Raw genomic sequence first — 24,444 nt, forward strand, 5'->3', positions numbered from 1 at the left:
TTCTTTATCTCATTGTCACTCATTGCTTTGTAAATGAACTACCCATTTGTTAGCTCCTGACGAGCAAGAGGAGCTTTGCCATATTTGCACTAACGCTATTCTCTCTCTCTTCTTTCATATATATTCACCCCGTGTGTGTATTATTGCAATGTTTTGTGTTATATTTGTGCAAAATTATTCAGCCAATAAAAATTATTATTATTATAAAAAAAAAAATTAAGACAAGAAACCCTATTTGTACTCATCACTACATCTACTTGTAGTTCATTTACACCTAAATGACACAGTGTGACTCATTACACGTCAGGCTAACCTCCCCAGCACTGTGACTGCGCTGTCTTGTTAAATGCTGCCGATGAAGCAATGCACTGGTTGGTCTGCTGCTTTGTAATGGAAGACGAGGATCAATAAAAGTAGTGCTCCGAGAATTGTGATCTACAAAGAATGGCTGAAAAAGATAGTAAAGAAAATGAATTAGTTACTTCTGAAGGTAGGGGTAAGACATATGTGTACATACAGTATGTGTATGTTACAAAAGATATGGTCATAGCTTACCACCATTGATACATTAAAAGCATGAAATTAAATGAATGTTCCCTGACAAACCAATGTCTTCGTGGATCTGTGCAATCGGTCAGTGAAGACGTGATCCTAAGTTGCACACCGCTACTACCGCTTTAGCATCTTTTGCCATATTAGAGTCTGCAACTATATTCTAATGCTAGTATCAGCCCTTCACCTGGCGTACCAGCGTGTGTCTGAATGTACAAGCAATGAGACGCCCACTTTCAGCATCTTTGGGCGCTGTAATAATGCTTGGCCACCAATGTGAGCGATTAAGCGCCTGTGTACGCAACCCGTCAGCGACACCCACGCAACACTCTCATAACACGCCCATATATGGATCATTATCGTGTGTCTGAATAGTCCCTTCCCAGTCACCGCCCAGGAATGCCCAATACATTTCTAATACTTTGGAGTATGTATATACTAAGAATCATGTCTGGCAGAGATTGCATTCCCATGAGTTTCCCCTGATATTCCAACACGGGTGTAAAAACACAATTCTATCTGCAAAACATGGCTGAACACACAGATAGAAGTCAATACACCACTAAACCAACTCACAAGTACTTTCCATAAACAGGAATACAACACAGGGATTTACCAAGAATCATGTTTGCAAACACGATCGTACATGGAGCAAACCCCAGGCAAAATAGAAGTTTTAAATAGACTACCTTATCAGCATCGTGTTTAGCAGAAGCATTGCACAGATCAGTGTCATCTCTGCAGGCTTCTTTGTGCTATATGTGTAATAAGTGGTTAAAAAAATCCCAAAAAGACGCATAACCAGCCCTGGTCCTCTGAGCCTGTTGTGGCTCAGGAAAATTTAGGGAAAAAACCGACATGGAGTTCCCCTATATTCCTATAACCAGCACTGGGCACAGTGTGTGGTCCCCCTGCCATAATATAATCCAGCCCCAAACTTGTCAGCCAAGGGCTGGCAATCATTTGAAAATGGAGACCCCAAAAATAAAATGGTGTTCCCCCTCCTGAGGGTCCCCTCTTCCCTGCACCCCTGATGGCAGTGCGTGCAGGTAAATGGGTTAAATACAGTACTACAATTGTTCTTCACAGCGGGACTACAGGTCCCAGCAAGCCTGCCCTGCGGCACTTGTAGAACTACAAGTGCCAGAAGGCCGTTGACACCTGTACCTCCATTGTGAAGAAAATATATAGACATACAGTCACTCGCACTACATACTTACCTACTCCCTGGTGCTGGTCAGTCCCCTTGTCCCGTAGACATCCTGGGACTTGGCAAAAAAAACAAACCGAATCCCCGAACCAGCGTATGCAGAAGCAGCTGTATTTACTGGATGTATATACAGCGCTTCACTGAAGACTGACAGGAACCTCACGAGGGTTCCTGCACTAGTCGTATGAACAGCAACACATTGTCACAACACGTTGCTCACAGGCAGGTCTATTCATGTCAGTCAAATAAGACTGAACTCACACACGATCAAACATGATTCCATAGAGAATTGGAAAACATGATTCAGTCAAACACGATTCTTAGTAAATCAACCTAGCGATGCCCAGTGTGTTTACTCGGCCAGACATGATTCTTAGTAAATCATCTAAGCGATGCCCAGTGTGTACTCGGCCAGAAACGATTCTTAGTAAATCAACTAAGCGATGCCCAGTGTGGTTACTTGACCAGACACGATTCTTAGTAAATCATCTAAGCGATGGCCAGTGTGTTTACTCGGCCATACATGATTCTTAGTAAATTTACCCCTAAGCGTCTCAATTGCAACTGTGCCTCAACTTCATAAACATTGGCATTGCATGTGAATCAGAAATCAGGATCTAGGTTTCTGCCACACAAATCAGACCAAAATATTTAATACGTATAGCCAGACATGATAAATAAGAGCTGCTGTTTTTGTGGAGTGAAGAGGCAACCGACTTGGGGATCAAAGAGTGAAATATATTTGCACAATCTTCAATGTAGGTATATAATCAGTGGCAGATTTTACCTATGGGCTGCAGTTCCCTCAGCAAAATCCATCACCTACAGTGAGCCAGTGAATCTGTGCACTAGCATCACTGGCAGTGGCTTCCCATTGGAATCACTATCTGCTAATCGCACACAGGACAGACAGTGCCAGGGGGAGGTATTTACTCCCCCTGGGACTGCCAGTCCGGGCCACTATTAACAGATCAAAGCATTCCAATAGGAAGCCACTCTTCTGTATTTCTGACAGCCCTAACCAGCTTCTAGTGGCTGCAGCCGTTGCAGTCCCTAGAAGCCGATGTTTGTGTGCATGCACTGGTATAGGAGTTAGCCAGTTCCATTGCGCAGGAGCCAGGACTGTCTGCAGCAAGTGCAGCTCCCCTTTCCCAAGAGAGTAGGAGCCGCCACTGTATATAATATATAACTATATAATAAATGTTATATAGAATGTCAAAGTTAAAAGAAAATTTAAACTATGGGATCCCAATTCTCATGGGATCCCATAGTTAATAATGTCTAAGTGGACCTGTCTCTCAAATTGACAAATGATCCGCTAGTTGAGCATCAATCAAAATCAGTAAAAGAATAATTCAGTTAAATCTATTATGTGTAGATTATTTGACACTATGGACTTTCTCTACTGTGCTACATATAAAAACGTGATTTTTGTTCTTACCTGTAAAATGCTATTTTCTGAGTCCATGGGGGACACTGGAACCATAGGGTATAGGTGGAGCTGGAGAAGCCTGGGCACCAAATAGTTAAAGTTTGAAGCAGCAGCACAGGCTCCTCCTCCACCCCATGTCTCTAGCAGCCTGTTAATACTAACAAAGCCCAAGGACAGGGGGGAAGATGTATGAACTGGTAACTGCACACGTAATGCAGGGGAGTGAGCAGAATGGCCCGTCATTACCGGCGCCGTTATCCCTAGATAGATCGCTAATTTATGGCAGCTTTGTTCCACAGAGGAACTCTCTAGAGGAAGCGCCCACTGACCATGTGGAATGTGCTCTAACCTTGTTCAGAATTGGCTTGTTTGAACAACAGAAAGCTGGATTAATGACCAAGATCAGGCTACTGGCCAGCAACTGGTTGGTAGCTGGCCAGTCCTTGCTATGAACATTTTAGAGTACAAAAAAATTAATCTGACCTATGGAAATCCTGAAGACAAAAGGGACCAAAAGGGTACAGCGAAGCAAAGAAGGAATACGAGTATTGTGACCCATTCTCCAGAAGAGGGGGCACCATGATTTCCAGGTTGATATGAAATGAAGAAGCCACTGTAGGAAGACAATCAAGACTGGTGCAGAGAATTGCAGAGCCCTGTGGGAATCAATGTGACAAAGCACTCATGAGAAAACCTGTTGGGAAGGAGAGAGCGCAAGGAGGAATACTGGCTTTCATGGGGGCCAGCAGAGGTCCACCGAAGCTATGAATGGAATGAATAAAAGTAAAATAGCTCTAACACCAGAAACAAACCACAGGGGGCAACTGAGAGGGGAGGACAGGAGATTGAATTTGAAGCACCCCCTGGAGGAAAATCTGAACAGCATGCCTTAGAGCAATCCTGCGCTGGAACCAGACCAGAAGGGCCTAGATGTGCCCCTTCAGGGAAGAAAGACGGAAACCTAAAACTAAACCTACTCCTACAATGGATAAGACCTAGAACAGCCAGAAGGCTGCCATATTTCGATTCCGTACTGAGCACAAGTCCAAATAGGTACATATCACCCAATAATATGCTCTTGGTGACCCTGGTTTCCTGGGGCAAATCCCGGTGTGCCTACTGCAACCGAAAAAAAACCTAGATTATATGAGGGCCATTTCAACAGCCACCCCTTCAAGCCGGTTGAATGAGCTTTAGGTGTAGGCCTGGGCCCTGGGACAGACAGTTCAGCCCCAGAGGAGAAACTCCAAGGGAATGGGGGGGGGGGGGGGGGTGTCTAATGATGGCTGGCAAACGTCCATGTATCAAGACCTGCAAGGAAAAGAAGGGGTTACCAGAATGGCCTTGGCTGGTAGAGAACTGTCAAAAGCAGTGCAGCGGTGGGAAGATGTACCCATCAAGGATACGGAAGAAACCCCATAGTCCTCTTACCATAGCAGGACCTGTCCACCCTATAAGTGATTAACTAGTTAGCATTTCCCCATATATTCTCACCCTAGAAGAGAGTAAAGGGCAGAAGGATGTCTAGAATTCTGCAGATCTATAGTCCTGTAAAAATGCAAAGCACCCTCACAAACTACAACATTTCAGCAACACACAGAAGAGATAGTGATAAACCCCAATACAGGACACCCCACAGCAATAGACTAATGGATAGTCAGTGGCACACTAAACAGACGGTGAAGACTTGTCATCCAAGTTCAGAAGAGTCGAACAAGAACGGGTTTGGCTTACATAACTAGAAGACAGTATAAGCCACATTTACCTTGAGAGCGGTTAGGTAAATCAAAACGGCTCAGACCATAGCCTAGTTGAAAGACCCTGAGGCTGTACATGGTGAACCCAACCAGCAGGACAAACGAATCCACCTAACCAAGGACCCAGCGGTTCACAATGTTACTAGAGCGACCGACCAGGCTCTGTCTACAGGGATGCCGTAGATATTAGGTCATCGCATACTCCGGATAGAGACGCTAGAGGGAGAGGTCCCAATTTCAGACATGGCATATGTATACAAAAAAAGTTACTTATCGTAGAGAATATCCTTCAGTACCACAGCATGCCATTCAACCACCTTACTCTGTAGAAGAAGCATTACAGATCACTCAACATAACCAACCTGTCAGTTAAAGAAGGTTAGGTTATGTAAAAAGGTAGAAAAAAACAGCAAAGGGACACAGAATAATCAGAGTGGGCACGGCTGTGTCAATTTGCACCTGAGTAATTAACACTATGTGAGCCATAGGCACATCAAATCTTGTGGGTAATGTTGAGGATACATACCCAGTAGGTAATTACACTTAATACAATTTGACATAGATTACTGTAAAGGACAAATTATAGGATAAAGGTGGGTCGGGTCTGCCTGAATGTACCACAGGCAGTAAAGAAAAAAGCCCAAAAAACATTAATACAGGCCTTAGTAAATGGTATGTACCTGAATCTATAGGGTTATTAGCTCAGAAGCGCGCTACTAGTCAGAGCAGCGTATCTGACCTCTGGCAACATTCTTTTAGAAAACAAACCTAAAACAGCGATTACATATATCTATGTAGAAACACTGTGAGGCATTAGTAGTTGAATATGCTGTGCGGTGCTGACAAACAGAGGAATCTGTAAAGAACACATTATCTGAGCACTGTGGACTCTGGAGAGTAAAATATACTCTTGTTATGTTAGGACATGGCCCCTAAAAAGCAAATACAACCTATGCTTTAGTATAATGAGGTATTAGTCTGGCATTATTAATATTGTAGACTGACAGAGGTACTTTCAAGGGCCTCTAATAAGATGTGGCCTTGGGCACTGCAAAGTGTGCTCTTTTACCCTAATGGGCATGGCACCTAAGACAGTGTATAAATCCTGTCAGACATAGAAAATTAACCTGTGGCCACCTGCATAAGAATAATTAATTATTGCAGTCAGACACCTTACATGGGGCATACACAGTCATGACTGTCTAATTTGTAAACTGCCTCAAGTTTGATATAATAGAAATGGGCAGTAATTTAAAATGGCCGCCATTGTAATGGGGAAAGTGCAGGGACCTTTTGTGAGCTGCCCTATGGAGAGAACAGGAGCTACCCCCCAATGTACGAGCTTCGGGGACTTGCCGCCATTTTAAACAGTGTCCCATTACAAGCTATGTTCCTGGTGGTCTAGTGGGTGAGTGGAGAAAACCGGCCATCACTGAGCCATCCCCTCCGGTGGCCTGCCCAGCCAGAGGGGGACCGCCACTGTGTCCCGGCTCCCCGCAGTGCAAGGAACCTTTTACCTGCTACCCCTGTTGCTCCGGCTGCAGCTGTGTCCCCGATGTGCGCTCCAGGGACAGGACACTGACCCAGTCACCAGTGCGACAGCTACCGGAACAGGGTACTGATGGAGCAGCTGGTGTGAGTGCTGCCTCTGCAGCTGGCGCCGCCGGCTGCCCAAGTGAAATTAAAACTAAAATAAAGTAACAAAATTGAATACTTAACAAGCTGAAGAAGCAGCTGAAAAAACGTGCCCAGCTCCATTAGGCACCAAAATGAAAACTGGCTGCTGGTGGCAGGGCGTGGGTTACAGGGAAGAAGGAGTCTGAGCTGCTGCTTCAAACTTTAACTGTTTGGTGGCCAGGCTCCTCCAGCTACACCTATACCCCATGGTTCCAGTGCCCCCCATGTAAGAAAGAGAAAATATAAGAAAGAGAAAATATATTCATCAGATCTCTGCACTCAGTTGCTGAAATTATTCCTCGAGATTGACTGTTTTTATATAAAAAAGTGTGTTGTATTCACAATTTATTAGGACTATTTGGTCAGATGTGGCCCTTCCAGGCATGCCTATAACCTTTAGTCGACCCCTATTGGCCTTACATTTTATAAATAGGATGTAGCCTAGCAGCATTTTATAGAATATGGTATATTATCAGTGTAAAGAACAGTCTCCACACACTTTTACATTATAAATTCCAAAATCAAATAAACATAAATGGTGATTTTAATTTGTTTAATGTGTTAATAATACCTTGCTTTGCTGATCATGCTTCATTTCCCATCCTCTTGGTAACTCAAGTTGCTTATTGGCAAAAATGTTCAAAAATCCTACAAGATCCCGATTATGTTGGTAGCGCTCAAAATGGTGCGTGTCTCTTCTAACTTTGGTGATCATATGTTTCAAACAAGTGTTATTTGTAAACATGCGATAGGCACTCTGGAAATACAAAAGAACATACACATGAACAGCCAGTAATCTAACATAACATAAGTCACACAATGGGCTCAATCCTATTAGCAGCTTTTTTTCCACGTGGCGTAAGTGCGGCTGTTGGTGCAATTATGGTACCACCGGATTCGCAGATATATATAAAAAATGTGTTTTGGTTTTTCAGCAGAACCATCCTCAAGTGTTTTGTTTTACATGTTTTTATTTTTTTAATAAGAACAGCTAAAATCATGTTTTTTGGGCCTGTTTTTGTTCCTGTAGTGTTATTAACCTCAATAACATTAATTTCCACTTATTTCCAGTCAATTTGACCACTTCACAATATTGTTTTCACAACTACTGGCCAAAGACTGCAGCAAGCTAACTGGCTGACTAAGCTAAGCGACAGCAGTGGTACAAACTGGTGGTAGTTCAACTTCTAATAAGGCACATGTAGTGTTTGAAGATAATAAATCCGGATTATTTTTAGCACTGTTCAATCTAAAATGAATAACCTGAAAATTATTGCTAATGTAATTTTCTATGATGTAACCTGCAAATTACACCTTTAATACTTTAGACCATTCAGTTCCTAACTCTGAGAGTCCTGTGCAATTGGTCATATTTGACCCTTTACATCAAACTTTTGGAATGGTGTAGACAGCTGTACTGTTCTGTCATCAGTCCATTCATTTTTTAGACCAAATTGTCTTTGCACTGTCACAGTATATATATATATATATATATATATATATATATATATATATATAAATAAAAGGAAAGGGTATCAATTTTAAATACACTATTCTGTTTTGTTTGTTTTTTCTCTTTGAAAAAACTAAATTGTAGTGGAATTGGTGGGAATTTTAATTGTCTACATTATTTCTATAATAGTTATAGGCGAAGGTGATTACATGATTGCACTGTGTGGATTCCACCCTCCTCCCCCTTTTTTTTATCCTGTCATTATTGGGAGTAAGATGCTGTTGTGTTTGTTTTTGTTCCCCCCCCCCTCTTTTTTATTTTTATGTCCACTCGGTCGCCTTTGTTTTTACTTCTTTCCCTCACTCATTATCCACTTCATACCATGCTCTATTACAGGGGTGGGCAAAAAACGGCCCTCCAGCTGTTGATGAACTACAAATCCCAGCATGCCTTGCAACAGTTTTAGCATGGTCAAATAGCAAAACTGTGGCATGGTATGCTGGGATGTGTAGTTCTACAACAGCTGGGGGCTGCTAATTGCCCCTTCAGTTTTTTTTTTTTCAGGAAGAGGTGGAAACTGAGTAAAAATACAGTGGCAATATCTAATCTTTTTCTCAAATTCATTATTCTCCTACACTAATTACAAATTGTACCATTGTATGGCAAATGGGGCCCCAATGACTCTTGGCTGCCATCACTTGTGGAAGCTGATAAGTATTAGGCCCTGTGTGATGGTACACAGCTGTTTTACTTTTTGATTTTTTCCATGGAAAGGTAAAATGTTCAGTTCTAACTGTTAAAGTGTACAAGTTGCTTTATTACAATAAAACTAAATGTGTACACAAAAAAACGATAAAAAAACTATAACTATTCAGAAACCTCAAAAAAAGATGGTCCTGCAACCTACAAAACAGCAATGCACCAGTAAAGTACTCTAGTATATGCTGACTGTCAAACACACACAATCTTGGCAAAGCCCATAATGAAAAGTTGTGCACAGTTAAATTGTTCTTGGGCCCTCCCACCCACATGTTTTATATTTAAAAGGACATGCACAGTTTAACAAATCAAACACTTCAATGACAGGAACTGCCACTTTTGTAGTTGAAGTGCTTGGTTGTTTTGGGCCCTCACAAAACAAGCTACCAATGGGCTTAAGGTTGCTAAAAGTGTTGTTAATCATCTGTACACTGGGAAGATGTCATTATCATCCTCATCCTTCTTACCCTCATCGGTGTTAACATCATTATTACACAACATTAGCTCCATCCCCACTGGAATCCTTTGTCTCTTTACTTTGTTTCATTTGGCTGCAAAGGTCGTCCTCATAGAATTTGTAGTTCGTTTTTATGAACATGAGTTTTTCCACATTTTGAGGAAATAGCCTCCTACGCCGATCACTCATAACTTTCAGAGTACTCACTGGAGGGTGGACAGCTTAAGGACACCAAAGCCAGTTTTTTTCCCTCCCAGTAATCAAAAGGACTGTGTGACATGCTAATTGTACATGGTCATTAAATAATCCTCCACCATTCTTTTGATGTTTATTGTATCAGTATGAATTACGATAGAGGTGTCTAATTGTGGGCAATTATTTTAAGCCTGACCAGATGTCAAAATGGTGTTTCACTGTGGTGTGTTGAGTTGACGCATCATCCTCACCCCCAGTGGGTCTCTTGGAAAAGGTCAGATATTTCTTGGCAGCAGCATTTGCATGAGAAACTGAAGCAGGAGACGTCATCGTGTCATAAGCCATTTGAGCTGGCAAGGAACACTTTGCCACTCTTAAGATCTTTATCAGTTGGAAAGAAAGGCATTACATACGACTTAAACCTAAGATGGTTGCCAAAATGTAGTGATCCAATTGCAAGATCTTGACAACCATCTGGTCCTAGTTAAGCAAATAAATAACTTGAACTACAAGTTCAGCGGAATTTCTTTGTTTCATTTCCTCCTTCAGTTTCCCTAGCTGCTTTTCTAGTAGTTTTATTAATCATCTGACTCAAGCTATCTGAACTCAATTCATTAGTTACTACTTCAAATGGTTTCAGTAGCTTGCATAAAACAGATTTTCTCCCTATGTCATGGCTTGTTGTGTAGGTTTGGATGGCTTGTTGCTGTTCCACCATTCACTGAAGTATATAAAGGGTGGAATTCCACATGGTCACTACCTCTTGCTTCAGTTGGTGGCATGGCAAATTGAACTGTTCTTGCAGCCACTGCAATCTTCCACATGCTAATTCACCCCCAGCAGTAGCCCAAACGCATAAAGGATTCTTCTGGGGAGTCAGTTAGCTTTTGCAAATTGCATGCAGGAGGACTACCTCCGATCATTGCATGTTCTGGGATCTATTCATGCTAAGTATTAGTTTACAGGATGAGATTTTCCAAAATAATTTACATGTACTCGCTGCAAATTACCGAACAGGGTGGAGGTTCCTACATGGTTAACGTCCTTTTTTTTTTTTAAAAATGCCTCCGTGGTGGCGAAAAATGTCAGAGAATATACCCATATATACTAACATACTGAAGGACTGACCTGCTGAATGAAGTATTTGTCACGCTGTTTTGGATTTCCATTGTGCCAGCTGCTTGTTGTCTAACTGGCTTATATATTGGCTACTTGATCCGGATCTCATTTATACATCTATAGCCAGCCACAAGTGAGTGGCTACCTTGATTGCTAGGCCGCAGGACTGCGCACGCAGCAGCCGTAGCGTGCAGCAGGAGCGCTGGGACCTGTGATCTCTTGCAGGTCCAGGTGCCAATAGCTAACTGTCTACTTTCACACAGAGACAATTCAATGAGTCTCAGTCAATATTATCCACACAAAGCTATTCAGTTGTGACATTTGCAGCAGGTGCTGGAGATAAGGCTACTACAAGTCCTTATTTCTAAGTATGGATGTCTGATATCACATGTTTATATTCATTGTAATTTTATGTGTGTAATTTATTGGTATTTTTTTAGTTTAATTTTGTCATTAATTGTACATTGTTTAAGATCGCGTTTTTGACCTTTTCATTCGCTGCCATATTGCAATCCATATTTATGTAGAAGCGCAGAATCCATATGTATTGTCTTCTTTATATATTCACTATATATAAATAAAATTAATTGTCCATGCAGTGTGAGGCCACACAGTTACTTTGAATAACAGGCTCCTGTCAGACCAAGTAGATGGCTGCTAGCACAATGATTGGTTGGTGGCAATGCCAGTCATTGGCAGGAGGTCTGTACCCATTATTTTTGTTGAATGGCTGGAATGATCCATCACTCAGGAGTCTGTCAGATGCTGTGCAGTGAGAGACCGTGAGTAACTGCAGAAGGTGTATGCAATTCCATTGGGGCATCCCCAGTCATTGTGGTATGATTTTCATCCTTAATGAAATTAGCATAGAGGTGTGTGTGTGTGCAGGAGAGCCGAGAGAGGGGGGAGCAGGTACTAATTACCCAAGACTGGGCTTGTTTTAGGAGCCTGGGTCCCCATCGCCCCCCCTCCCACCCCTCCATCTTATCTGTCAGTAGCCTCTTTGCCCAGCACATGCTGCTGTGCGCTGGACTGCAGTGGGGCCAGGGAGGCAGCAGTCTCCTCTGCCTGTGCGGGGTTCGGGGGGGTGGGTGGGGGTGGGATCATACTGATCACCCCCCCAGATTTGCCCCTGGCTAAGGGGCTCACAACAAATAGAAAAGTTTAAGCTAACCATGGCGCTCTCTGTGCAAACTGTGTCTGGGTTCTGAATTAGTCACAGCTGCCCTTAGAAGAAAAATTGTGCTCTCTTTCAAATAAACTAATAAAAAAAACGTGGGCTGCACAATCCTAAAATTATGACCCAACAAAATTACTATATGTTCAAAAAAATGTATTATAACATGAGTATATAAAAAATGTAATGTATAACAATATCTGCTATAGAATATTTAGTAAAAGTTAATTCGCACATGTGTAAATCCTGTATAGCAAATGATTAGATAAATGTTGAATTGCAACAAAGTTGAAAGACTGTAATCTCCAATTGATGCAAGATACAAAGTTTCCAAGTTTAAAGCTCAAGTCTTATTTGCCGTCATCAATTTGTATATTGGGAATGAAAACATGAGTGGTTGGAGACCTGATGGTAAAACTTAAAAACCAGGGGAGTGAGGTTTGAAGCTGGAAAGACTGGGCCTGATTCAGAGCCGGACGCTCTGACCAGAGTCAGGGCCCTCCTACCTAAACTTGGAGCGGCCTCTTGGACGCTCGCATAGCTGTGGCTTATGCGAGCGTCCATGATGATGGTCGTGATGGTCAAGACCATCGCGACCATCGGGCTTGCGACGAGACCCTGCGGTAGGGTCTCGCTGCCGCAAGCCCAGGAGTGATTTTGGCTCTATCAGAGCCAAACTCACTCCCACTGACATCACTAGTGATGTCAGTGGGGCCGGACCCAGACGGTAGGCGTTCCCATGGGAACGCCTCCGTCTGGAAGCCACGCCCTCGGCACGCCCACCAAAGGAAGCGTGCTGTCACTCACCATCGACAGCACGCTCCCTTTGGTGCGAGACCCGGAGCGACAGCTTGGCTGTCGTATCCGGGTCTCGCGCATGCGCACGACGAAGCTCCCTCCGTTGTGCGCATGCACATTTGGGTACCATCGACCGCTTGGGAGCGTCCTGCGCTCGCGAGCGTGTCTGAATGAGACCCACTGTTCCTTGTAATCAGTTCAATTACCTGCTAAGTTGTATTACCCTTCCCACAGCAGCGAGGATTTTCTCTGGCAGCGCTAAGGAAAAGTTGCCGTGTATAAGAAGAAATGATCACTCACGCTGTCCCGGGGCTACGTGCACGATTTGAACCCCTATGGCTGTACACTTGTTCTGGATGTGTAATGCGGTCTGTGCAGGATGATTGTGGAGAGAGGTAAGGTGTCCACTGACAATGCCCCTTAGTAGCCGCTAATCCTCACTCCAAATAGAAACTAGGCACGATGTACAGGTCTCTGATCTTGCAGGACCTGCTTGCTCTGGGCTGATGCGTGCAGTTTGTCCGCTGGTGGTACAATGAAATGAGCTGCTTTGAGATGCTGATAGTATCTGCTGGTGTCTGTATTAGCTGAATGCATTTTTGTGCCACTTGGCACCTACGTCAGGAGCTTGGTGTTTCCTTTAGACACCAGATGGTCTTTATAAAGGAGATTTTTTTAATTGAACACAAAAGGTTCTCTCTTCTTATTGGTTGAAGTGTTTTATTTGTTTGTTTTCAATTAACCCTTTGCTATTGGTAGAATAATAACCAAAAGATCAAATTAGATTAAATACATTGATAATAATTGTAAACGCCTCGCTCTCCAGCACTTTGCAGCGCTACAATTATTTTTTCATATATTTTTTCTAAGGGGGCATGGCCATGCCTCCTGCAATTAGGTCACGATATGCATATGTGATCTAACAAGTTACAATAAATGTGGCATATCTGACATATTATCAGCTATCTATAAAAACAATGAAAACATTGGGGGATAGTACTTATTTGAATGGGCCACAATAAAAATGTACTTGCTTAAACATGTAAGGTACATACTAAAAGAGTAACCTTGCTACAGTTGTGCCATGACTTTATACATTGTCAAAACCTTCTCTGATTGACAGAAGTGTGTGCACTGCCAAAGTGGTGGTGACCACCAGAGGAGGCGTAGCCATCCCATGTGGCGAGTGTGGTCAGGTCAAATATGGAGCGAGCCATGGTCTTTCCTTGAACAATCTTGAGCGTGTCGATGGTGAGGGCCTGTGCACGCGCAGCACTCGCAGTGCGCAAGCCCTGGAGCGAGTGATAAATTCACTCGTTCCGGGGCTCACTACAAATGGGGTGGCTGTCGATGTTTATCGACAGCTGACTCCGTTTTGTAGGCGGGGTGGGGGGGGGGGGGGTTGTATGGACAAACGGAGGCGTTCCTGTTCCTGTGGCTGGTCTTAAATATATACGGGGTACCTCACGTCAATTTTTTTCTCCGTATATTTAAAACCAGCTCTGTCCCTGCTGCCTGGTGCTGGTTCTTAAATTACAGTGGAACCCAACACATTTTTTTCCCTGTAATGTTAAGAACCAGGACTGGCTGGCAAGTCCGGGGCTGGTTAGTGTTTTGGCGGGGGACATCACGTCATTTTCTTGTTACAATTATCCCGTTTATTACAGGCACAACACAAGCAGCTTACACATATCTCACTGATATGTGCAGGCTGCTTGCTAGGGAGAGTGGTGCTGAGAGAAATCACTGCAATCTCGGGTGATATAACTCACTCGAGCTTGCTTTAAAATCATCCGAGAATCTCGATCTACATCACCATCGGCAAACTTGTTTTTCAACAAATCGCCTGTTGGTAAATGTGGTAAAAAAAAAAGTAAAAAAATCACCTGAGTTCAGGCGAGTTATGCTGAGATGAATCACTTTGAAAATCAGGTCAATCCCGATTCTTAGTAAATGTACCCCTTATAGTCCTTGAAATAATAACCATAATTGCTCTACTCACAGGGTTTGAATGCAAAACTGTGAAGAACTCTGGGCTAGTGAGGAATTTCACAGGTGGAGAGTTGAGCAGCAAACTGAGCCTGGACCTTGAGGTAGAATGTGGAAGTGCATTCTCTCTGCGGAAATCTGAAAGTCAAACCAACATTATTAATTCAGAAAAGGTCATTAAAATTTGTAACACACGGGAACAGTATCACACCCTTTGTCACCTGCCAATTTAATGCCTTAATTAGATATACAATTTGTAGTAAACTTAAGCTTTAAAACTATTGCAGTGTATCCATCCAGGTATGCCAATAATTCCCAGCAGGGGGAGCTATAACACTGTAGATTTTCTCTAGTACACAAAGTAAACCATCTGCTCATTGCATATATTTGACCATGAACTTAACCATTTTCTTTGCAATGTATGCTGCAGCTGCATGATATGAAGACTGAATTGCAGGGCTACTGCTCTTCCTAGATCCAGCACATGTAAATTCTAAATGCAGTCATACATGATGATGTGAAATACATATATACTGTATTTAGATTCTGTCTCCAAGGCAATAAAATGCAGGAAAAAAACATGTAAAGTCCTCAAAAGTGTTACACATTCTTTAAAGGTGCACTATCACCTACATACATCAGAGGTTGGCAACCTCTTGCTTTTAGTGCACTGGAGACAATCTTATTTATGCATATTAGGGCCTAAGGGCCTGATTCAGACCCACTTGCAAGCGGCTGTCTGCTCGCAAGTGGGTTGATGTTGTGCACTGCGCATGCGCACGACGGCAGGAGCTCCGTCGTGCGCATGCGCCAGACGCGACGAGCGAAGGACTTTCCTTCGCTCGTTGTGTCTGATCAAAGGGGGCGTGCTGTCGATGTTGATTGACAGCACGCCCCCTTTGGTGGGCGTGCCTCCCTGACGGGGGCGTTCCCAAGGGAACGCCTACCGTCAGAAGCCGGCCCACTGACATCACTAGTGATGTCAGTGGGAGTGATTTTGGCTCTGATAGAGCCAAAATCACTCCAGGCCTTGCGGTTGAAAAACTCAACCGCAGGCTCCGGCTCGCAGTGGCGATGGTCGCGATGGTCAAGACCATCGCGGCCATCAAACTGCACGCTCGTATAGGCTGTGGGTGGATTATGGAGGGCGGCCCTCATTCAGAGCGTGCGCTCTGCTCAGAGCGTACGGCTCTGTATGAGGGCCTAAGTCTGGAATTTTGTTATTGGTCCTGCTAGTAAATTGTCCAAACCTTCGGTGTGCCACTTAAAACAGTTTTGCATGCCGTGTTTGGTACACGTGCCAGGCGTTGCTGAGCCCTGACCTACATAAAGTATTTAATAACTTGCCCTCTCTCTAGCCCTTATCTGAAGCCCAAAGGGGCTGTTGCATAGAGCCAGCAGTCACTGGGCTCTTACAGTTCTGTAACACAGAACCAGCAAATCAGTGTAGTTCATCACTTTTAAATTGTGACTTAGGGGATAATTGTGGATTTTAATTGGTCCTCCCACTGGCACATACCATCCCCAGCTTTTTCCTATGGTTGTAAGAGGAACTAACCCCAGGAAACATTACTACATGTTACACAGAGTGCAGGGGCTTCCATAGGTGGCAGTGCAGCCTATAAGATAAATCTCACTTGGTGTAGTAATTATTATCAAGCATTTAAGCAACAATTTCTCATATACAGTAACTTTTTCACAGTGTTTGATACAGATCAGTCACACATCATATTTATCTCATGTGTATCTACAGCACGGGTATTCAACATGTGGCCCTCTGACTGCTGTCGAACTACACGTCCCAGCACGCCCTGCCACAGTTTTCACATGCCCTAATAACAAAACACTGACAGGACATGCTTAGATGTGTAGTTCAACAGCAGCTGGAAGGCCCAATGTTGAATACCCCTCCTCTATGTGGTCAGTAAAGAGCATTGCTGACTGCCGTTAAGACAAGAATACTTATTGCAAGATTAAACAAAAGCCTACCTTGTAATATTATGTAATGAAACTTTGACAAACCTGCAGTGGAATGATGATAATCCACATCCTCTCCGGCCACAGCTCCCTCAACTGGATTCGGATTTGCCACTTCCTCTGGCTGATCATTAGTCATTGTTCGTCGTATGCTTTGATACCTGTTGTAATTATTCAAATACAAAGACAGATCCTATTAGGTACACATCACATATACATAGTCAGATCTGACCACTATAGTGAGGACAAACTGTATAAATCTAGATACTATGCTGCAATCCTATTTCTGCGGGTACTTTGCGCTGGTTCCTGTACTATATGGATGTGACCTTAGCATATTTTGAATGGATGTATTTTACGGACCTAGACGTTACCAGTGAGAATTCACTAAGAATTTTGCATTGTCAAACAGTACTACTTCTCTTTTCCCACTTTCTAAACAGCGTTGTCTTATTTTATTATCAGGAAACACTGTTCCCTCAACTTTGTTATATGCAAAAAGCTTGCACCCTATTGATCAAATTCTCCAGACTCTGAAATGTACACTTTCCTCTGAATAAACCATTCAGGTAGGAAACTATAAGTATTATTGATCCATGACTTGCAAAGATCTCCAACATTAGTAATTGCTCTTGGGGAGCACCACCACTACTTGAATTGTTCTGATTAGGACATATCCTAACAATATAGATCGTGGGATTTGAGTTCATAGGGGCCCATTTATGAAGAATCGCTTTTGCAATGCGATCAGGGCATGCCAGTAACGCCCCCCGATAGCATTGCAAAAAGCAGTCCTATCGGCCGGATGTATCATCTGGGATATGCAGGGACACAGGCTCCGAAAGGGGCCCGTCCTTACGATGTCTCCGGAGAGCTGTCTGCCAGTGCAGGGGGTGGTGCGCATGCCCAGCCCCGTGGACTGCATATGCACATCCGCCATAGCCGGGGAGGGTTCCGGCTGATCCTTTGCTGGCTAATAGTGCCTGGTGTAGCCCATAGGCTACAGTGGCTAATGCCATCTTCAGATGGCGTTAGCTACGGGGGCCAATATCTGGAATGCATCGCATTCCGGATATTGGTAAATTTGGCACAATCGCATCCCCCATAGAAACCTATGACGGAGGCAGCTGCCAGCGGCAATGGAGGGATCACAGCAGGTATCGGAGATACCTGCTGTGATCCCTCCTTCATACATACGGGGGATACTTAGTATTTGAGGTAAACCCATGAAAATGGGTGTTTTTGGGGATTTTACCTCAAATACACTTTGATAAATGGGCCCCATAGAGAGTTAGTGTAGAAATCACTATAATCCTCCCCCCTCCTTTCCTGAAGATTTCCAACACACAATTCCCCGACTTTGGCTAGATAAATATTTTTTGTGTATTTACATTCACAAAAAAAAAAAGTCTGAAAACACTCTAATCCCTTCCTCAATTTGTCCATTACTACACCATATCCTGCTTTCTTTTGTATTTCTCACAATCCAAGCACACATATTTGAGATCACTCATCAACAAACACAAAGCAAATCAACTCAGTTTTTGATTCTCTACCTCAAACTCCTCTTAGCACAGCAGGAACTCTTATTACATCTCATGATTTACAAAAATATATCTAAACAAAGTAAAACACATTCAATGAGAAATTCCATCTTTCACTTCTACACCATCCTTCCATGTACGAATGAGGAAATGGGCCCTGTGTAATTACCACAATAAAAAGGATGGGGTAAATGTAATAGGGTCAGTGTTTGTAAAATGTGTGAGTATAGGCCTCACATGTTTTTCACACCCCTGGAACTCGCAATGGCAAAACACACATCCAGATGGTTTGCCATTGTGAGCATACAAGTCGGGCAGAGTGTGAGTGTTTAACTCGCACACTATTACTGACTGAAAACTTGAGAGAAAAGACCTGCTTCAGGCTAGCGAGTCTATCCTAAGCAGGTCCGAGTTACAAAGATGCACAGATCCGTGAGATCCGAGCATGTTTCTGTGTGTTTAAAAAAGTAAACAGTCACAAAAAATAAATAAACAACGTGCATCACCCCCCCACAAGCATAACCAGCATCGGGCTCTTGTGAGCCTGTCCTGGTTCTTAAAATACAGGGGAAAAAAATGCATAGAGCCTGTCCTGGTTGTGGAAATACTGGTGACCAAATGAGTAGGGATCTCCTGTATTTTCCATAACCAGCACCAGACGTTTTCTAGCAGGGGTATAATGTCACAGACGAAGAACCCCTTTACTGGGTCCCTCGGCCAAAGCATTACACCTGACTGCTAGTCAGCCCAGGCCTGTGATCTCTGGAGAGTTGGGGACCCCCCCAATAAAGGAGCTCACCCTCTCCAGGGAACCCCAGGCCTGGGGCTGATAGCCCGGGGCTATCCCCGGCACTCGTGGCCGATGGGTCTCCGGTTGATTGTGTGCAAGTATGTGTAAAAAATAGAATAATATTGTCTCTTTCTGTAGAACTAGAAGTCCCAGCAAGGCTCCCCTGCATACCACTAGTACCAGCATCCGGGGCATTAAGGGCCTGCTGGTACCTCTTGTTCACCCGCAAAAGAGAGGGGTGCCGAGGATAAATGCATATAGTAAGAACTGTATAAAGGGTTATATGAAATTTCATATCCCTGTGTGCAGTGATTGTCAGATGTGGGTGTGTGGTACTACAATGAAGCAGTGGTCCATAGAACCAGGTTATGTGGGATGGGGTGTGCTGGCTGTGAGGGATACCATTCTAGGGAAGACAAGAGAGAAGTTGTGACCATTATGGAAGCAGAGTGATGAAACGAACGGTTGTAAATAAAAGGGAGAGTAAGAAAGAAAGAAAAAGTGAATAGGGCACACACACAGCTTCTGCTGATTAAAATGATATGCAGCAGCAGCATGCCTATATTCTGTGTGCGACAGTGGGTGTATCTGCATGCGAAATGCTACGTTACAGTAGCAGCGGCTGTGAGACTGTAACGTAGCTTTTCGCTTGCAGATATAACCGCTGTAGCACACAGAATACAGACATGCCACATATCATTTTAATCAGCAGAAGCTGCTTGTGCATACTATTCACATCACTGTGCAAATAAGACACATTTGAAAGAAAAGGTCGCAAAAGAATCGGCGCTATCGAGTCATGCCATGGCACGGCGCGACAAGGACTGTTTAATGCGCAAGGAGGCTAGATGTATGTGGCACATCTGTAAATGCGTCATACTAGGGAAATGCATTCAGCTAGGTTTATACATAAAGAAGCAACGGGTGGGACAGATAGAGGGATTATTGCAGAAAATACAGGCCCTGAAGAGTACCTAAAAAGCTTCCCATTCTTTGCTGTCTATGTGGAGTTATTTGAGGCCCGCACATTGTCAAATAAACTCCTATTGGATAAAGTCAAACAGTCTTTTCGGAAGTGCCGTAGTCGGTACTACTGTTGGGATAATAAGCCGGGAAAGATGCTGGCCAGAGCTCTGTTGGTTTAAAAAGCTCTTTCGTTTAACTGCTCTATTAAGGATGAGAAGGGTCTAGCTCACCATGACACCTGTAAGATTGCAGCTGCGTTTTGCACTTACTATTCTTCACTTTATAATTTACCCACTCATGTGGTCTACCCAGATGTTTTGGAGAAGCAACAAGCCATCAGTGCTAGGGTTCCCTAGGCTTAGTGACCTTGCCAGTGAAGACTTAGAGAAGGCTTTTACTATGCCTGAATAAGAGGAAGCTATCAAATAAAGCCCTGACCTAGATAGCTTTACCATCAACTACTATAAGGCTTTTAACAATAAAATAACTCCCTTACTTCTGAAGACTCTGGCCAGAGCCCATTCTCTCACCAGTACTTTTTGCGGCCCACATTACAGTCATTCCCAAATATGGCAAGGACCCCTCCCTGTGTCCCCGATATCAACCAATCTCTCTCTTTAATGTTGGCTTCAAAATATTTGCGAAACTCCTTGCAAACAGATTGAAACTTCTCCTTCCTACTCTTATACATAGTGACCAAGTAGGTTTTGTCCTAGAACGTGAAGATCTGCTTCCAACGCATAATTCCCCTTTACTGTTCCCACTCTGCTAGAATTAGAATCAATGGCTCCCTCTCTAGTTCATTTGATTTGTTATTAATAATAGTACTAGATAGGAATTCCCTGATTCGTATCCTCTGCATGGAGGCTCTGGAACGGTCAATAAGGTTGAACCCTGATATATCGAGATATGTGCAACAGGTTAAAGAATATAAATTCTTATATTTTACCAAATTTATTAGATGAGTTCAAGGTATTTTATGACCTTTAGAATTTTTAGGTCAACTACTCCAAGACGGTTGCCCTGAACATACGGCGTCTCCTTAAATGTACCGGCCTTAAAACTGTTTTCCCTTTCACCTTGCATACTTCTCAACTGAAGTACCTGGGTGTTGTTCTCACTAGGGACCTGACAGGAGATTGGGTATTCTTAAAATGAACTCCCTTCCCAAGATCTTCCCAGACCCTACCCATTAAGATACCTCCCAGATGGTTTCTAGACGTTCAGGCTATTCAACAATAAATTTTTATTGAATTCTTTGAAAAACAATAGGATACAGAGAATATTAAAGAAGAGGTACAAGGAGAGAGAGAAAAAAAAACCCACGAACATAGGTACACGTTATCAAGACATATTTAAAATATATCAATACAATACAAAATGCTCACACAGTGATATATTGTACAATAAAGTATCTAGAAAATACATAACATTGCGTTGAGGGATCACAAGAATACAGAAGGAACACAAAGCTAGACCCTCATCTTTGACTCCCAATATTCAGACCATTTAAGCCATCTAATAGGAGGGTTGGAGGCAGAGGAGGAGTACAGTATTCCCACTGTCTCGAACTCGCAATGTGATTGCACCTCCTTCTCGATAGCATCTAGGCTGGGAATATAAGGTGTACGCCACTGTCGTGCCAACAACAGTTTAGTGGCCACGAAGACATGACCCATAATATAGCGATCGTTGTTGGTCAAGCCACCATGATATAGATGGAATAGAGCTATTGATGGACTAGGTGGGATAGAGACATTAAGTATTTTAAAGATTAGGTCAAACACCGATGACCATAACACTTTGATGCAAGGGCATGACCAAAATATATGGATCAGAGAGCCCACATTTCCACAATCACGCCAACACAGGTTGGACTGTGAGGGCCAAAAGGTATGCATTAGCACCGGGGTGAGATATGTACGATGAAGCAGTTTATAGAACTTTTCGATGTGGGTAATACACTTAGAGAGATTAAAACAAGTTCGAAAAATGATATGCCAATCTTCCTCAGGGATTATACATGAAAGATCTACTTCCCATTTCAGTAGGGATTTAAATTTGGTGAATTTGTGAGGATTAGTTAAATATAAATACCACCAGGAAATTTCTCCTCTGCCTCCAATCCCACATAATCGATCAATGATAAATTTGGGTGGTCTCTGTACTATGTATGGAGAGGGAATACTACTACCGAGCCAATGTCTTAATTGTAGATACTTGAAAAAATCTCTGGAGGGGAGAGAAAATAATGTTTGTAGTTGGGTATATGATAACAAAGAATCAGGGGCAGTTACATCCTCTAAAGTTAAGATTCCTCGGGCCTTCCACGTGTCAAAAGATAAGTTTGGAATTAAGGTAGCCAATCCCTCAAGGGAAAAGTTAGCAGAGGGAAGAACAATGTCCGATGTTATCGTGGTTAGTTCAAGCCATGCTTTACGGGAGTTGGAAACTGACACTTACTGTCCCAAAACCCCCACCGATACCGATGAGGGGAGCCATAAACAGTCTGTAAGGGGGAATGGGGAAACCATATCACGCTCCAATAAAGCCCACGATTTTGGATTACTTTGAGTAAACCAAGCGTTAAGTTGGGAGATCATTGTAGCTAGTTGGTAACATCGTAAGTCTGGGTAAGATAAACCCCCTTCCGATTTTGGATAAGACAAAGTCTTCCTAGCTAATCTAGGTTTCTTGCCCTACCATATATACGTAATAAATACTGCGTGAAACTTATTAAGGGTTGTTTTTGGGACTAATACAGGAATTGTCCGAAATAAATATAGAATTTTCGGTAGAATCACCATTTTTATGGCCGATATGCGGCCTAGCCAGGATATGTTTTGCATCATCCAGTCCGTTGTTAATGATGTTACGCTTCGCAACAAGGGTAAATAATTGGCCGATATTAAATTATCAGTAGTGGGAGTTAATACCAAGATACTTGATACTATTCTCTTGCCAGGAATACGAGTATTCTGATTTTAGGGATTGTATCATAGTCGAAGAGAAATTGACAGGCAAAGCTTCGGTTTTAGAACCGTTTAATTTATAATAAGATGCTCTAGAGAAAGAGTCTAGTATTGACTGTAAGTAAGGTAGGGAGGTAGTAGGGTTTATGAGGGTCAGAAGGACATCATCCGCGAACAAACTGATTTTATATGTCTGATTAAATAAAACTGGTCCTTGAATAAATTGGTGCGATGGTATGGTTTCGGCAAGGGGTTCAATCGCTAATGCGAACATTAGTGGGGAGAGCGGACATCCCTGCCGCGTGCCATTAGTAATTGGAAATACTGATGATAAAATACTGTTAATAAAAATTCTAGCTGAAGGGTTGGAATATAATGCCGCTATTGATGAAAGTGCTAAGCCCTTGAAGCCAAATTTACGAAGGACAGCATGAAGGTACCCCCAGTGCAACCTATCAAATGCCTTCTCGGCATCTAATGCTAATAACAAAAGGGGCTGATCTATTTTGGAGAAGGCATCCACTATGTCAATCACTCGTCTCGTATTGCCAGAAGACTGACGACCTTGAACAAATCCAACCTGGTCCCGATGGATAAGCATAGGAAGTAAAGGGTTTATCCGATTTGCAATTAATTTAGTGTAGATTTTGACATCTGTATTAAGGAGTGCAATTGGGCGATAATTTGGTAGTAAGGTCTGATTTTTCCCAGGTTTAGGAAATGCTACAATCCTTGCTTCAAGCATTTCTTTTGGGAAAGATCCTACCCTGGAGGCCTCATTAAACAATTGAGCTAGAAGTGGGGATAAGGTATTTATGAAATTTTTGTAAAATTAATTGGTGTATCCATCTGGACCATGGGCCTTCTCCAAAGGAAGGGATTTAATAACAGACTCAATTTCCTCACTAGACCATGGTTGCTCAAGTATGATAAGCGGGTCAGGATCAAGCGTAGGGAGGTTAAGTTTCCCCAGGAAATCTGCTATATCAACCTTCGTTGGTTGGTAAACCTCAGAGTCAGCCTGTAAATTGTACAGGGTGGTATAGTACTCAGCAAAGGCATCTGCTATGGAGAAAGGGTCTGATATTTTCTTGCCTCCTAAAGTGGATATCAATCTAATGCGGTCCCTCGGAAGGAAGGGATTTAATAACAGACTCAATTTCCTCACTAGACCATGGTTGCTCAAGTATGATAAGCGGGTCAGGATCCAGCGTAGGGAGGTTAAGTTTCCCCAGGAAATCTGCTATATCAACCTTCGTTGGTTGGTAAACCTCATAGTCAGCCTGTAAATTGTACAGGGTGGTATAGTACTCAGCAAAGGCATCTGCTATGGAGAAAGGGTCTGATATTTTCTTGCCTCCTAAAGTGGATATCAATCTAATGCGGTCCCTCGCTCGTTTGCCCCTTAATTTCCTTGCAAGCATACGTTCTGCCCTGTTACCCTGAACATAAAATGTTTGCTTTAATTTGAATAGGGATTTGTGAATCTCTTTCAATGCCAATGCGCTCCATTCCTCTCGAGCTTTAAGGAGTTTACGATAAATGTTATCATTGGACGGGTCAGTCTTATGTTTAGCTTCTAAATCAGAGAGTCGAGATTCTATATCAGCCTGACTTGGC

General features: G+C 42.9%; 1 protein-coding gene across 3 annotated transcripts in view; it reads right to left on the reverse strand.

The window, feature by feature from the left end:
* The window catches only part of HECW2 (HECT, C2 and WW domain containing E3 ubiquitin protein ligase 2), a 455,376-nt gene that overhangs the window by 77,191 nt on the left and 353,741 nt on the right, over positions 1-24,444 (reverse strand). For all 3 annotated transcript variants that reach the window (XM_088451025.1, XM_088451024.1, XM_088451026.1), the window contains 4 exons: positions 16,598-16,713; positions 14,589-14,713; positions 7,200-7,385; positions 314-448 (listed from right to left, as the gene is read on the reverse strand). In XM_088451025.1, the coding sequence (XP_088307151.1) occupies positions 314-448; positions 7,200-7,385; positions 14,589-14,713; positions 16,598-16,713 (562 nt within the window). The remainder of the gene's footprint in view (positions 1-313; positions 449-7,199; positions 7,386-14,588; positions 14,714-16,597; positions 16,714-24,444) is intronic.

This window comes from Taudactylus pleione, unplaced genomic scaffold (assembly GCF_031769625.1).
Source record: "Taudactylus pleione unplaced genomic scaffold, aTauple2 ptg000536l, whole genome shotgun sequence".
Classification (NCBI taxonomy): Eukaryota; Metazoa; Chordata; class Amphibia; order Anura; family Myobatrachidae; genus Taudactylus; species Taudactylus pleione.